The sequence below is a fragment of the Thalassophryne amazonica genome, chromosome 9, assembly GCF_902500255.1.
Source record: "Thalassophryne amazonica chromosome 9, fThaAma1.1, whole genome shotgun sequence".
NCBI lineage: Eukaryota > Metazoa > Chordata > Actinopteri > Batrachoidiformes > Batrachoididae > Thalassophryne > Thalassophryne amazonica.
The window spans coordinates 98,348,468-98,365,560 of NC_047111.1; the positions used below are offsets into that span (position 1 = coordinate 98,348,468).

The window sequence follows — 17,093 nt, forward strand, 5'->3', positions numbered from 1 at the left end:
GAACTGCATCCGGGTTAAAAAAAAAAAAATGTTCCAATCATATTGAAAGCTATACCACATTGTGTCTGATCACAAAGATTCTAAAAAGGTATAGTTTGGACTATAACTGAATGTTCCGGAGTTATGCTGGTCCCCCTAAAAATCTGTCCCCCCCGATCAGTCAATCAATCAGGAGGCAGCGGAGGGACGAGGTTGGCCGGCAAGCTATCCGAGGCAGCGAGGTTGGCCGGCGAGCTATCCGAGGCAGCGGCGGAGTGAGGCTGAGGTACAGAGAGAGTGGTTGGTGGGGAAACATTGTGGTTGACCGGTGAGGCAACTAAAAGTAGTTGGCTATAAGCAGGCGGCGTGCTGGCAGCTAGCAGCTTAGCATAAGTAACAGGACCGAGCTTATTAACCATTATGGGGCCAAAAAAGAGCGGCACAGAGACATCAGAGTCAAACATAAGATCAGTCCCTTTAAGCATAAGTCCAACCATTGAAAAGGAGCTAGAGGACATTAAGAAGTCTCTGAACTTTATAACACTGGACATGCAAAACATATCGAACCAACAAAAAACAATTATAGACTTAATGGCCCAAGTGAATGAACTGAAACAGCAAAATATGGAGAAAGACGTGAAGATTAAAACTCTTGAAAATAGAGTATCAGAGCTTGAACAATATTCCAGGATAAACGATCTTATGGTTACAGGCCTTGACATCAAACCAAGAACTTATGCAAGAGCAGTAACCAACGAAGAGGAGCCTACTGACAAAGACCTGGAATCAATGGAGCAGCAGGTGGTCACCTTCTTTGCTACCAAAGGAATTACAATGAACACGCAGGATATAGAGGCATGTCATCTGTTGCCCCGAAAAGACAAGCAACAAAAATCAGCAATAATAGTAAGGTTTGTTAATAGGAAACATAAGTTAACCATATTAAAGCAGGGAAAGAAACTTAAAGGGACCAAGGTATACATAAACGATCATCTGACCAAAAAAAATGCAGATATAGCTAGAAAAGCCCGTCTACTAAAGAAACAAAACAAAATCCAAGGAACATGGACCTCTAACTGCAGAGTTTACATAAAACTATTAGGTACACCAGAAGAAGCTAAGGTACTATGCATCAAAGAACATGAACTGAACAAATACAATTGAAAAATGAAATATAAATAAAAAATCTAGATAGTTTTACCTTCAATTCAAAATGACAAATATTAACAATTCCCTGCCTATAGAGGACAATGAAAGTACAAAACCAAGAAATGCAATTTAAAACTTTTGAATGTAAGTCGACCCGGATATAAACTTTTATAATGACATAAATGATGACTGCATGTATTATCAAGACCAGCAAATACCAACTCAGAATAAACCTAATGAGATGTTGTCAATTGTCCACTTCAATAGTCGCACCCTTCATGCAAATTTTGAAAAGATAAAAGATTACGTGAACCAATTGGGTACTTTGTTTAATGTATTAGCAATTTCAGAAACTTGGATAAAAAATGATGAAATAAACAACTTTATGTTAGAAGATTGAGATGTTTGCATAGAGCAGAAACAAAAAAAAATGGAGGTGGTGTGGCATTATGTGGATAAAAACTTACATGCAAAACAGATTGACAACATGACATTGGCTATTGATGATATTATGGAGTGTATAACAATTGAATTGATAATGGAAAACAGAAAAAATATATTGATTACGTGTGTTTACAGATCTCCTGGATCAAGTATTGAAATGTTTACGGAACTAATGCATAACTTGTATACGAAAATGGAACATAAAGATGTTTTTATATGTGGGGATTTTAACATAGATTTATTAAAAATGAGTACACATAAGCCTACAGAAAATTTTATAGATACTATGTATAGCTTGTCATTCCATCCAAAAATAACTAAACCAACCAGAATCACTGCACAGAGTTAATCACTAATTGATAATATTTTCACTAACATATTAAACAATGACATTTCCAGTGGCATATTAATAAACGATATAAGTGACCACTTACCAGTATTTTTAACTATGAAAATAAGTTATAACTATAGGAAAGCCAAGAAAAATATTAAGATTACTAATTTCATAAGAGTAAAAACAAATGAATCAATAGTGATATTCAAACAAAGTCTATTAAAACAAGACTGGAAAGTAATATTAGATGAAGCTGAGGTTAACTCGGCTTATAACACTTTTTTTGAATAAATTTTTGACTCTCTATGATCAATGTTGCCCTGTGAAATCAATCCAAATCAAACAACAAGCTAAAACCAACCCATGGATGACAAGCAGTTTAATTAATGCCTGTAAAAAGAAAAACTGGCTATACAGGGTATTTATTAAAGAAAGAACAATTGAAACAGAAAATAAATATAAAATATACAAAAATAAGTTGACATGTGTATTAAGGAATTGTAAAAAGATGTATTATAAAACACAACTAGAACAAAACAAGGGAAATATTAAAGGTCTCTGGAATGTAATAGTGTCATCAGGAAAAAGGAGAACCGTAGTACCTTGCCGGACTATTTCATTGACAGTGATAAAAAAAATCTATAACAACGAAGAGCTAGTAAATGCATTTAATCATTATTTTGTCAATATAGGGCCAGAATTGGCAGCTGAAATAAAAATGCCATATTCAGCCTCAGAAATAGGTACTGAACAAGTAAACTCAAATTCATTCTTTCTATCAGCAACAGACGAAATGGAAATAATAAACACTGTTAATGAATTGAAGGCAAAAAAATCAGTACATTGCAATAAGTTGGACACTACAATAATTAAACAAGTCATTAATGAAATTGCAAAACCTCTAAGTCATATCTATAACTTATCTTTTATTAATGGAGAGTTTCCAAGTCAAATGAAGATTGCCAAAATTACACCTATATATAAAAGTGGAGATAAGTATCTATTGTCATATATCTATTGACCTATATCTGTTATCTCAATTCTCAAAAATTTTAGAAAAACTATATACAGTACGGTTAGATCAATACATTGAAAAGTTCAAGATATTAAACGATAACCAGTATGGTTTCAGAAAAAATAGATCAACAACTTTAGCTTTAATTGATTTAGTGGAAGAAATAACAAATATTGATAAAAAGAAACATACAATGACGATCTTCATTGACTTAAAAAAGGCGTTTGATACTATTAACCACAACATATTATTACGTAAATTGGAAAAAATTGGCATAAGGGGTATTGCACTAAATTGGCTCCAATCTTATTTAAACAGGCAACAATATGTACAAATAGGAGAATATAAATCTTTGTTTAAACAGATACATTGTGGAGTTCCACAAGGGTCTGTTTTAGGACCTAAACTTTTTTTAATTTATATTAATGACTTGCAATTCATCTCTGAAAAACTGAAATTTATCCTCTTTGCTGATGACACAACGATAGTATGTTCTGGGGAAACCCTGGAACAACTTGTGATCGAAATGCAAATAGAAATTAAATTAAAAAATTGGTTTGATAGTAATAAATTGTCACTTAATATTTCAAAGACAAAATTAATGCTCTTTGGAAACTGAGAAATGAAAACAAAAGTAAATCTTAAAATTGACATGTTTCCTATTGAAAGGGTTAACCAACATAGATTTTTAGGAATAATAATCGATCACAGGATGTGCTGGTATACAATCCAAAATGGCCAGAAGTATTTCCATAATGGGGAAAGCCAAACATTTCTTAGATCAAGAGTCCTTATATATTATTTATTGCACATTAATATTACCATATATTAGCTATGGCATTGAGGTATGGGGTAATACATATAAAAGTAATGTAGACACACTTTTTAAGTTACAGAAAAGGGCAATAAGAATCATCCATAATGTAGGCTTCAGAGATCATACGAGTACACTGTTTTTACAATCCAAAATACTAAAATTTAGAGATCTTGCAGAATTTAAAACTTTACAAATTATTTTTAAAGTGAAACAAAGCCTACTATCAGATAACCTCCAAAAATTGTTTAGTGAAAGAGAGGGAGATTACAATCTAAGAAGGAAATATAATTTAAAAAAACAGTGTGCTCGTACAACAATGAAACAAATGTGCCTCACGAGACATGGAGTGGATTTATGGAATAACCTAACTGAGGACATCAAAGTATGTACTACAGTACATCAATTCAAGAGAAATTTAAGACTCAAAATATTAAAAAAAATATGAAACTGAATAATATAATTCTTAGTGTGCATGTTTGTGGATCTAAACTGTTATATTATTTGGGAATGACGAACGTATGGGAAATATGAATGCACACGAGTTGCCCATGATACATGTGTGTGGGGGGGGAAAAAAAAAAAAAATTAATATATCAAGTTTAATCGAATATAGGTAGATGTGTGTGCATGCATGCATGGGCTGGGTGCCCATGGGTGCATGTATGTGGGTTAAAAGTGTCATACTGTCTGATCTTGTTCTGACTTATGGTATGGAAATAGACTTAACAGTATTCCCTGAAAACTCCCTTCTGTCTGATCATTTCTTAATAACATTTACATTTACTCTGATGGACTACCCAGCAGTGGGGAATAAGTTTCATTACACTAGAAGTCTTTCAGAAAGCGCTGTAACTAGGTTTAAGGATATGATTCCTTCTTTATGTTCTCTAATGCCATATACCAACACAGTGCAGAGTAGCTACCTAAACTCTGTAAGTGAGATAGAGTATCTCGTCAATAGTTTTACATCCTCATTGAAGACAACTTTGGATGCTGTAGCTCCTCTGAAAAAGAGAGCTTTAAATCAGAAGTGCCTGACTCCGTGGTATAACTCACAAACTCGTAGTTTAAAGCAGATAACCCGTAAGTTGGAGAGGAAATGGCGTCTCACTAATTTAGAAGATCTTCACTTAGCCTGGAAAAAGAGTCTGTTGCTCTATAAAAAAGCCCTCCGTAAAAGTAGGACATCTTTCTACTTATCACTAATTGAAGAAAATAAGAACAACCCCAGGTTTCTTTTCAGCACTGTAGCCAGGCTGACAAAGAGTCAGAGCTCTATTGAGCTGAGTATTCCTTTAACTTTAACTAGTAATGACTTCATGACTTTCTTTGCTAACAAAATTTTAACTATTAGAGAAAAAATTACTCATAACCATCCCAAAGATGTATCGTTATCTTTGGCTGCTTTCAGTGATGCCGGTATTTGGTTAGACTCTTTCTCTCCGATTGTTCTGAGTTATTTTCATTAGTTACTTCATCCAAACCATCAACATGTTTATTAGACCCCATTCCTACCAGGCTGCTCAAGGAAGTCCTACCATTATTTAATGCTTCGATCTTAAATATGATCAATCTATCTTTGTTAGTTGGCTATGTACCACAGGCTTTTAAGGTGGCAGTAATTAAACCATTACTTAAAAAGCCATCACTTGACCCAGCTATCTTAGCTAATTATAGGCCAATCTCCAACCTTCCTTTTCTCTCAAATTCTTGAAAGGGTAGTTGTAATACAGCTAACTGATCATCTGCAGAGGAATGGTCTATTTGAAGAGTTTCAGTCAGGTTTTAGAATTCATCATAGTACAGAAACAGCATTAGTGAAGGTTACAAATGATCTTCTTATGGCCTCGGACAGTGGACTCATCTCTGTGCTTGTTCTGTTAGACCTCAGTGCTGCTTTTGATACTGTTGACCATAAAATTCTATTACAGAGATTAGAGCATGCCATAGGCATTAAAGGCACTGCGCTGCGGTGGTTTGAATCATATTTGTCTAATAGATTACAATTTGTTCATGTAAATGGGGAATCTTCTTCACAGACTAAAGTTAATTATGGAGTTCCACAAGGTTCTGTGCTAAGACCAATTTTATTCACTTTATACATGCTTCCCTTAGGTAGTATTATTAGATGGTATTGCTTAAATTTTCATTGTTACGCAGATGATACCCAGCTTTATCTATCCATGAAGCCAGAGGACACACAGCAATTAGCTAAACTGCAGGATTGTCTTACAGACATAAAGACATGGATGACCTCTAATTTCCTGCTTTTAAACTCAGATAAAACTGAAGTTATTGTACTTGGCCCCACAAATCTTAAAAACATGGTGTCTAACCAGATCCTTACTCTGGATGGCATTACCCTGACCTCTAGTAATACTGTGAGAAATCTTGGAGTCATTTTTGATCAGGATATGTCATTCAAAGCGCATATTAAACAAATATGTAGGACTGCTTTTTTGCATTTATGCAATATCTCTAAAATCAGAAAGGTCTTGTCTCAGAGTGATGCTGAAAAACTAATTCATGCATTTATTTCCTCTAGGCTGGACTATTGTAATTCATTATTATCAGGTTGTCCTAAAAGTTCCCTAAAAAGCCTTCAGTTAATTCAAAATGCTGCAGCTAGAGTACTGACGGGGACTAGAAGGAGAGAGCATATCTCACCCATATTGGCCTCTCTTCATTGGCTTCCTGTTAATTCTAGAATAGAATTTAAAATTCTTCTTCTTACTTATAAGGTTTTGAATAATCAGGTCCCATCTTATCTTAGGGACCTCGTAGTACCATATCACCCCAATAGAGCGCTTCGCTCTCAGACTGCAGGCTTACTTGTAGTTCCTAGGGTTTGTAAGAGTAGAATGGAAGGCAGAGCCTTCAGCTTTCAGGCTCCTCTCCTGTGGAACCAGCTCCCAATTCAGATCAGGGAGACAGACACCCTCTCTACTTTTAAGATTAGGCTTAAAACTTTCCTTTTTGCTAAAGCTTATAGTTAGGGCTGGATCAGGTGACCCTGAACCATCCCTTAGTTATGCTGCTATAGACGTAGACTGCTGGGGGGTTCCCATGATGCACTGTTTCTTTCTCTTTTTGCTCTGTATGCACCACTCTGCATTTAATCATTAGTGATCGATCTCTGCTCCCCTCCACAGCATGTCTTTTTCCTGGTTCTCTCCCTCAGCCCCAACCAGTCCCAGCAGAGGACTGCCCCTCCCTGAGCCTGGTTCTGCTGGAGGTTTCTTCCTGTTAAAAGGGAGTTTTTCCTTCCCACTGTAGCCAAGTGCTTGCTCACAGGGGGTCATTTTGACCGTTGGGGTTTTACATAATTATTGTATGGCCTTGCCTTACAATATAAAGCGCCTTGGGGCAACTGTTTGTTGTGATTTGGCGCTATATAAAAAAATTGATTGATTGATTGATACTGTCAAATCTCATTGAATCTAGTGTGTGTATTGGTGTATGCAAGGGTATTTGTGTATAGAGGTAGCGTATTTATGTAAATACATGTTGATATGTATAATGCAAGGTCTGTGTTTATATAGGTATATATGATCTCAAAAATTTTTTTTTTTTTTTTTTTGTCCGCGTAGTCGAAAATAAAACATGTGAAAGGGGGTAGAAAATATAAGTTTTACTTCGTTGTACTCCCTTTGAGTAATGTACGGATTTTCAAAGATGAATGTGCGCAATGTATAAATGTTTTTAGTATTCATCATCAAAAACAGCAAGAATGGTGACAAAGGTCAATTTCAGTTTGTACAGGGGTCAAAAGTTAAAGTTGCTCCAGTTTTGGTAAAATGTGGTGCAAATTATTGGTTGAACTAATGGGATTAACAAATGGAATAGTTCTGTGTTGAATGTTTGGTCTCCAAAGTAAAGATCAAACAATGTCGACGTCCATTGGATTCTATGACGTGACATATGTTACCCCGTAACATGATAACTAAGCATGACACATGGTGCAAACTATTCTTTTTAAAATCCTACTAATTCAACCAATAATTTGCATCATGTTTTACCATAATTGGAGCAACGTTAACTTTTGACCCCTCTACAAACTGAAAGTGACCTTTGTCGCCATTCTTACTGTTTTTACCCCATAACTCCAGAACATTCAGTTATAGATAGTTAAAACTATACCTTTTTGGAATCTTTGTGATCAGACACATAACGTGGTATAGCTTTCAATATGATTGGACCTTTTTATTTTTTTTATTTTTTTTTTTTACCCCTATGCAGTTTTTCAATTGACCCCTACTTTTCCCCCTATTGAAAATTCAAATGGCTATTTTTTTAAATATGTACCAAAAGGTTTACACAGTCAAACTTTGGTGCTTGTAACCAAATTTGAAGGATTTCTCTGCAAATATTCTGTTATCTGCTGCATTAAAATGCAATGCACCACAAATGGGACAAATAATCCATGTAATGTGACACACAAAGCACCAATCAAATGACAAAGGATCCACTCAGCCATTATATAATAGCTTCTCAATATCAGTACAAAAAGGGTATGTTTGACAACTCACTGGCTTTATCTATTTGAGCTCAGTGCAGATGTAAAAGGGTTGTGCATTGCATCCAGAAAGTATTCAGTGCTTTGCTTTTTTCCACATTTTTTTGTTACAGCATTATTCAAGAGTAATTTTTGCCTTTCAAAATTTTACTCACAGCCCCCAAAATGACAACATGAAATCTTTTTTCGCATGTACGCAATTATTCACACCCTTTGCTCAATACTCTGTTGCTGCACCTTTGGCAGCAATTACAGCCTCAAGTGTTGTTGAATATGATGCCACAAGCTTGGTGCACCTATCTTTGGGCAGTTTTGCCCATTTGTCTTTGCAGCACCTCAAGCTCCATCAGGTTGGATGGGGAGCATTGGTGCACAGCCATTTTCAGATCTCTCCAGAGATGTTCAATCAGCTTCACGTCTGGGCTCTGGCTGGGCCACTCAAGGACATTCACAGAGTTGTCCTGAAGCCAGTCCTTAGATATCTTGGCTGTGTGCTTAGGGTCATTGTCCTGCTCAAAGATGAACAGTCGCCCCAGTCTGAGGTAAAGAGTGCTCTGGAGCAGGTTTTCATCCAGGATGTCTCTGTGCACTGCTGCATTAATCTTTTCCTCAATCCTGAGTAGTCTCCCAGTGATGAGCAGTGCCTGGTGTCCTCCAGACATAATGCCTGGATTCACAACAAAAGAATGGCTTCCTTCTGGCCACTCTACCATATAGACCTGGTTGGTGGATTGCTGTAGAGATGATTGTCTTTCTGGAAGGTTTTCCTCTCTTCAGAGGAATACTGGAGCTCTGACAGAGTGACCAGGTTGTGAATATGTATGTATATGTGATTTCTTAAGGGTTTTTTTTTTTGTTTGCATTATTTTTTATAAATGATTAATAATCTCAACGCTTTTATATTGTTACGTGATTCAGTTAATGAGGTCATTAGCAGCACTCTGGAGGACTTGACTGCATACTGAGGAGGTAATTTTGCCATTGGACCAGGGGCACATCTAAAAGTTACAGGACAACAGCCCTCAAGGACTGGAGTTGAATACCCTTGGTCTATAGTAAAGCAAGTTGTTTTTATATCACCATGGGCTGAGGCTATCATCCAACAAAGAAGCGCCTACCCAAGAATAGACTCCTGCAAACATCACTGAAGTTTGAAGCTGACCATGTGGGCACAGAAAACCTGTCTAGAGGAAACATATATGGCAAGGCAGTTGTTTGGCCGCAATGATCAGAGGTCTGTTTGGGGGAATAAGCAAGAGACATTCAATCACAAGAACAGTGTAGAAACTATTAAGCATGCTGGTGGCAGAGTCATCCTCTGAAATGGTTTTCATGCTTACAACTGTTGCATTGCACAAAGTGGATGGAATAATGGAAGAGGATTACTTCCGCGTTCTTGAGCGAAACCTCAGACTATCAGGTACACTGGAACATGGACACAACTGGGTGTACAAAAAGTCAAAAAATACAAAGTTGAACATTTTACACATAGACGTTATGGCTCTATGGGATTTATTTTATAAATAGTATTGTTTTTCCTTTGCGCTATTAACACATCCACAGCCCACGGATTAGCTTTATGATGATCTCTGATGTGAGGAATAAACACTGCTCAGCAATGCCTGTATGTAAAATATCTGTAAATTACTTCTCACACCAAAGCAACTTGCTTTATAAACTGTCAGTTATATTTCAAATGTGAGGTTTTTAGGTTAGAGATTACATAGAACTTTATTAATCCCTTGGGAAGACTCCCTCAGGGAAGCTGATGTTCCAGCAGTATTGTATAGCAGCACAAAGTATCAAAAGTGAAAGTTAAAAAAAAAAAAAAGTAAGTTTAAATGCTGTGCATTTATCAATATTCATGCACAAAATGCTGATTCTGTCGTTAATTATTGTTACACATTTAAAACAGTTTGAAAAGTTTCATATTTTTCATCTAGATTCATGTTCAGTTGGCAGATTTGGAAAATGAGTCTTGAATTCAGTTAAGAATTATTAAAGGGGTCATATTATTCCAAATCTTTTTTTTCTCTCCATGTTTGATATTTAACATCCCCCAAGTCCAACACAGTGTTTTTCAGATATTCTCCTAATTTAAGATGAATTTCACAGCTCAGTACCTCTGACATGTAACAGAAATACACCCCCCACAGCACAAACACACTTTCTCCATATTCCAGGATTGCAGCTTGCAAATGACACTGATATCCAAAGTAAAAAATTAGTACATCACACAACACTACCACTTTAAGTGATAAATGTTCCACACATTTCATGATGCCCCAACCCCCCCCCCCCTTTTTTTTTTATTCCCCACTGGCTGAAGGTCCGAAGGGGGACTGTTTTGGTGACTTCGGTCTGTCCCGAAAAAGGTAGAATGGGGTGCCCAACCTTTCGCGTATTCACAATATATTGTGCACCAATATAATAACACAATTTTCTGTCAGGTTTTAACAGTAATAATGCATAATTGAAGTAAATGTGCATGGTGGAAAAGAATAAGCACAAGTAGGCCTAGAAATGGCCTCAGGTTGGAAAAGTTGTTCCCTACCTTAGTGGGACTTCTGGCCCAGAGAGGCGGAAACTAGTCTTTCAAAGTCCGGACAGTAGGAGCTGAGTGCAGCCGTAAGCAGGCACCCATGCACTCTCTTCCTGCATTAGATTTCCAGATTTGGACATTCATGTCAGGCGTTGCTGTGGATTTGAGCTCCATGTCATTTATCAGTGTAAGGATCCAGGTTGAAGAGTGATGCCACTTTGGACGATATACAGTCCACATCTTTATTTTCCCCAAATGGAAAACAGAGACAACTGACAACGGGCTTTTTGGATGCAAAGTCAGTAAGGTGCCTTTCAAATTCTGACAAGATGCTCTGCATGTGATCATCATAACGTGCACTCTTAGGCTCCACAGTCTTTGTCCTGGTGCTTAAGTTCTGTGTCCATGTGTGGAAAGTTCTGCAGGTCACACTGTTGCAACCTGCTTGATAGCACATGTAATATGCTTTCAAACTTACTTTCAAAATCCAAAAGCTGTGCATATTCAGCATGGTTTGAACGTTCCAGAAATTTACCTCTGCTGAGCCACCTAACGTTTGTGTGCAACAGATGTGCGTCTCCTCCAACTACGAACAGAATACATGCGTCCTCAGACTCCTGGCCCAAACAGAACACTGCAATCTTGTTAACCAGATTCATGCCTCTTCATATTTATGGACCATTGTTCTACTTACTGACATTTCAATTCTTGGAATTTTTGGGCAAGCAGAGGGGATTTAGCTGGGTTAGTATTAGGAGTTAGCATCGTATTTCTTGTGAATTTCTTGCTCCAAATTCCCTTTCTTCAGTAAAGCCACATTTACATTGCAGAAAAGACAGATGGTTTTGCCATGCGAATAAATGGAAAAAATAATCCAAGATGAAAATAACTTATCATTTCTTATCCTCCACCATAGAGCTCTTCTTCTTCCCTGGTGTTCAACAGCAGCTTGCATCCTTATTGGTGCATTGCTGCCACCTGTTGCATCAGTCTGTTATAGCAGCACTACATCCTCTCAAGTCCAGTGACACTCCCCCCCCCCCCCGTTGATCGATCAATCGACTGGTTGGGCAAACCAGGGGTAGAAGCTTTCTGAAATAAACTCCTCTCCCACTTTTAGGAGGAATTTTATGAAACTTAGCACAAGTCCTTGTTATAGGTTGGTAATGTGCATATTTTCACATTGTTCCAGTTGGGCCCATTTTACTAGAGTTATGGCCTTGATTAGCAAAGCTAGACTGTTAGTTTCATGAGTTGGTACCTGCATTCTGAAATCAACTTCTCACATTTTTAGGAGGAATTTTGGGAAACTTCATACAATTTCTTGAAATGTTATCAGAATGTAGTAAACACTTGTATCAGAGGTGCATATTGTGCTCTGAGCACTTGTGTTGCAAAGTTCATAGACCGTTGTGTGTGGTTTAATAAATAATTCACCTGATGGCACTAAAAAGTTGTACAATCCTTCTGCCCCTGAGAAAGAATACTACTACAGTAAATCAGGTTTTTATAAAACTGGATTCTGAAACAACACCAGCTTGTGGAAGCTTTTCAATTTGAACATAGTTTACTTGTCCTCTGAGAGGTCAGTGTAATGATTATTCCTAACTGGCTGTCAACATGAATTTGAATGTGAATGTTTACTAAATTTGTACTAGAATCAAATCCAGATCACTTGCCAGTTCGAATTAACTTGGTGTTTAGGGGATTTAACTGGAATTGGCACTTAAAATAGGTAGGTGTGTGTAAATTTAGACCCTAATGATTTCTTTATAAGTTCTAGTTTGTTTATTTTTCCAACTTGGGATTCATTATTTTAGGTAATGTTGTGATAATGTATAGACCAAGATGTCTCACATTTTAAAAGGTAAATGATGAACTTCAGAACTTTATAGATGCCTCTGTTACACATTAGGACTGCATAGAAGTATGCAGTCCTACAGTTACATCATTTGTATTTTATGGCCAATTGACTGGGCAACATGTTCCAGCCTGACCCTAATTCTAGACACAAATGACAGAACTCTGTGTGAACTGTTTATATGCACAGATGTCATTCTGTATCAGTTGCTCCTGCGCTTAGGATTCTGGACTCTCATCGTCCTGATAATGGAGACTCTTGACCTTTAGGCTGTTTTAAAGTGCTGGTGATGAAGCTGGTTGTCTGGCTTGAAACTAGGGCCAATAAGGGTAATGAAACTGACACGTGGTAGATGATAAAAGCTCCTCACTGTATTTCTAACACCATTGATTGTTTCACCTTGAGTCCACTGACGTCTTTCCACCTGCATGATGTTGCGTGAAACGTTTTAACTTCTGTTTTCTCACCCCTCTTTCTACCATAATATCTCTGTTCTGTCTTCTATCTGCTCACTCAGATCCTTTCACCTCTTCTGCAGAAGCTGTGGAGGAATCCATTGCAAACTCAAACCCTTTCCTCATACTACCTGTTGTCGATGCTGTCCACCCATCCACGGCATCTTCAGACGCTGGCAGTCTGTCCTCTAGGACACCTAGCCATGAAGTGTTTGGTGGGATTGCTTTGTCACAATCCTGCATTTGTTTTTGTGGGTGCACATTTTGTCATTTAACTCAATTCATCCTGACTGATGTGACTTGAAGGGTGTGTGTGTGGATTTTTTTTTTTTTTTTTTTTTTGAGGGGTGGGGTGCAGTTTTGGCCTAAACATAAAGTAGTTTTTAGAAACATGGCTTATATATGATGGAGATGGCCATTCTTGCTGCTTAATGGCGAAGCAACACGTTAAACTAGTTCAGCTTTAAACTGTAATAAAGCGGCAAGAAGTCAATCTAATAATCAGTCAGTTGTGGAGGAATTGAATATTACTTTGGTGCACACTTTGCAGTATTTGCTGTGTGGCATGCTCTTGGTGTCCCGTCATACCTTCAGTGAAACTGCATGAGATGTCAACAGGTTTGCAATGACAATTTGTACAAAAATCCTTGGTACATATTTAATTTTTGGTAATCAGAAATTTAATGTTTGCTTATTTTGCAGATTTACGTGAAACTTCAGATATTTTGGTACCCACAATTTTGTAGGTCAGTTAGCAGTGGTTTAAAGTGAGTTCACTCAAACACGGTGAAGCCAGGGAAAATGCCGTGTGGTGAAGTAGCCATGTAACATTTACTTTTAAACTAATTCTAATGTTAGTAGTACATGCCAACTTGTGGGTTAACTATTATTACAAAAACCACCCTGAATATAAGTATCTGCATTTTGAAAAACTTAAAAAAATGAATTGCTAAAATCAAGCCTTCACTACAAACTTACTATACATGTGCAACAATTGCTAATATGGGAGATATAAATTTATTGTTGAAATGAATAAACACCCTCTACTGACTGTAAAGTCAAATGAAACCATATTGGTAACTTGTTTTTTTTTTTTTTTTGTTAAAGCCCCTTTCACACCGGGGCTGCTTCCAGTTGCTCCCTATTGCGCCATGACGACACCAAAAAACCGCGCTGTTTGGAGTTAATTGCCGGTTAATTACTGTCAGCTTGCGCCTGATGACGTCTCATTGCTCTGCGAGTTGTGCTGCCAGGTGCTCCCTCTCACTCTTCCCTTTAAATAGCCTAATTTTCTGCCTCTCATCCAGTCTGTTTTCTGAACACAGTACACACAGTGTTCTTTCCTCCTTTGACCGTGCGATGCACATGCACGAACCGTCCTTTAAAGCAAATTTAAATGTCTGGAGTTCTAATTGATGTTGACATGTCCTGGACTTATGTCCTTTTTTAACTGTGATAAGAGTTTGAGGAGAGAAAGGAACTAATTGCCAGCAGACAATTTTTTTTCTTCTTCTCTTCTCCTTTGACCGCGAGATGCGCGCGCACGCACCTTCAAGCGAAGGTGGAGATGTCTGGACTTCTATTTGATGTTAACATGTCCTCCTGTCTCAGGATCAGTGATGCCGGTAACGCGTTACTCTAATCTGACCACTTTTTTTAGTAATGAGTAATCTAACGCGTTAATCTTTCCAAATCAGTAATCAGATTAAAGTTACTTCTCCATGTCACTGTGCGTTACTATTATTTTTCATTGTGGGTCGATAGCAGCATTAAACTTTGTCCATGGGCAGGAGGTTGGGGTTCGACTGAACTACACACTTTAAGCGAGCTGTGAGCTTTTCATCCGTTTTTTGCAGCTGCTCGACTCGTCCTCACCTCTTACAGCGCGGTGATCAGCACACCTGCACTGAGCTTTACAAAGATATTTTTATACTTGTTTTCCTCCTTTATTTAGAATTCTGAGCTGTTCTGTATCTGGTAGTTAAAAACAGCTGATCCTCTGCAACGTGTCAACAACTAACACTATTTTCCACTCAAATGCACCTACAACCCCTGGCAAAAATTATGGAATCACCGGCCTCGGAGGATGTTCATTCAGTTGTTTAATTTTGTAGAAAAAAAGCAGATCACAGACATGACACAAAACTAAAGTCATTTCAAATGGCAATTGATGATATGGGGCTGCATGTCAGGTAAAGGCACTGGGGAGATGGCTGTCATTACATCATCAATAAATGCACAAGTTTATGTTGATATTTTGGACAATTGAAAGGATGTTTGGGGATGATATCATTTTTCAAGATGATAATGCATCTTGCCATAGAGCAAAAACTGCAAAAACATTCCTTGCAAAAAGACACATAGGGTCAATGTCATGGCATAGGGTCAATGTCAATGAGCAGATCTGATTTGATGCAGGTGTTAATTTGGGGGATGAAAATTTACAGGGTGATTCCTTAATTTTTTCCTCAGAATTGAGTGATTCCATATTTTTTTCCTCTGCTTGGTCTAAAAAAGTAACAGTTACTGACTGCCACAATCTTTTTTTCTTGATTTCTTAGTGTTTCTTAAAGCCAGAAAGTTTCCATTTGAAATGACTTTAGTTTTGTGTCATGTCTGTGATCTGCTTTTTTTCTACAAAATTAAACAACTGAATGAACATCCCCTGAGGCCGGTGATTCCATAATTTTTGCCAGGGGTTGTAAACACTCTTTCTGAGGACGACATGATGTGAAAACGCAATAAAACTTTCTTACCTGTAAATCTGGTCATGTTTTCTGCATAAATAAATGTAATCCATTCTTTGTGCTCAAACGCCAAAGCAGGGGCGAATCCAGATGGAATGGGGGCGTGGGGCAAGGATGTGCCCCCCCTCACAACACCCCTAGATTAAAGGTCCAGTTTTGAAGCCGATTTTTACTACAACTACTAATATTGCTTAAAATAATAATAATTGACAAGTAAAATGTTTAGAGATAATTTAAATGTTAGAAAAATGTTAGAATTTAATAGTTACATCTATAAAAAATGTAGGTTCGAAATTGCAAGTTTTACTGTTAGTGCTGTCAACAGTTAAATATGAGGTCAAGAAAGAGGTCTTTATTTTATTTTTTATAAAACAAGTATTTTCATTGAAGTCAAAGGGTGACTATAAAGTGAGTTTTGGCAAAACAGGTATTATGTTGAGGTGGCAGAGGGTTGTTGTCGACAGCTGGGAAAAGTAACTAAAAAAGTAACTAGTAATCTAACTTAGTTACTTTTACAATTGAGTAATCAGTAAAGTAACTAAGTTACTTTTTCAAGGAGTAATCAGTAATTGGATTACTTTTTCAAAGTAACTGTGGCAACACTGCTCAGGACTTATGTCCTTTTTTGTCCCTTTTTTAACTGTGATGTGAGTTTGAGCAGAGAACAAGGAACTAATGCCTGGAGCCACACTTTTTTTTTTTTTTTTCTTTTAATTGTTCACATGTGCACACGTGAACGAACGTCCACGAGTGGACTACAGATGTCCGGAGTTTTTACTGGATATTTCTGGCAATCATTCTGCATTTTGTTTTCTTCAGCATGTAGTTTTTACTGCATTAAGTACACAGTATAACAACAATCCTGTGTGATTTATACTGCGGGAACAACGGAACACAGCAGGAATCATAAGTTGGCTTCGAGTCACGTCGGGTAACACCTCTTTTCCCCCGCTTGCGCTGGAACCACATCCTTTCTGCTTCGAGCAGAGGACGCCAAAAAAATTAAACGTTTAATTTTTCTGCGCCCGACTTGCTTCCTCCTTTGCGCCCTCACGCTTTTGTGGCGCCGAGCTGTACCATCTCGGCAACGAGTTGCTTCCACGCAACGTCGTCATAATGACGCATGGCGCAGTTGGGAGCAACCGGGAGCACCCCCGGTGTGAAAGGGGCTTAAGGGGCTATCCAGCTCCCAGGCCACCAGTTGCCTGTGCCTGCTCTAACATTTGCATGTTGC

The 17,093-nt window shown here is 37.6% G+C and overlaps 1 protein-coding gene across 20 annotated transcripts in view; it reads left to right on the forward strand.

Annotated features, from left to right (window-relative positions):
- picalma (phosphatidylinositol binding clathrin assembly protein a) overlaps positions 1–17,093 on the forward strand; it is a 125,681-nt gene that overhangs the window by 73,697 nt on the left and 34,891 nt on the right. For 12 of the 20 annotated variants that reach the window (XM_034178822.1, XM_034178829.1, XM_034178825.1 and 9 more), the window contains one exon: positions 13,175–13,327. The exons of the other annotated variants lie outside the window; for them this stretch is intronic. In XM_034178822.1, the coding sequence (XP_034034713.1) occupies positions 13,175–13,327 (153 nt within the window). The remainder of the gene's footprint in view (positions 1–13,174; positions 13,328–17,093) is intronic. 20 annotated transcript variants of the gene reach the window in all.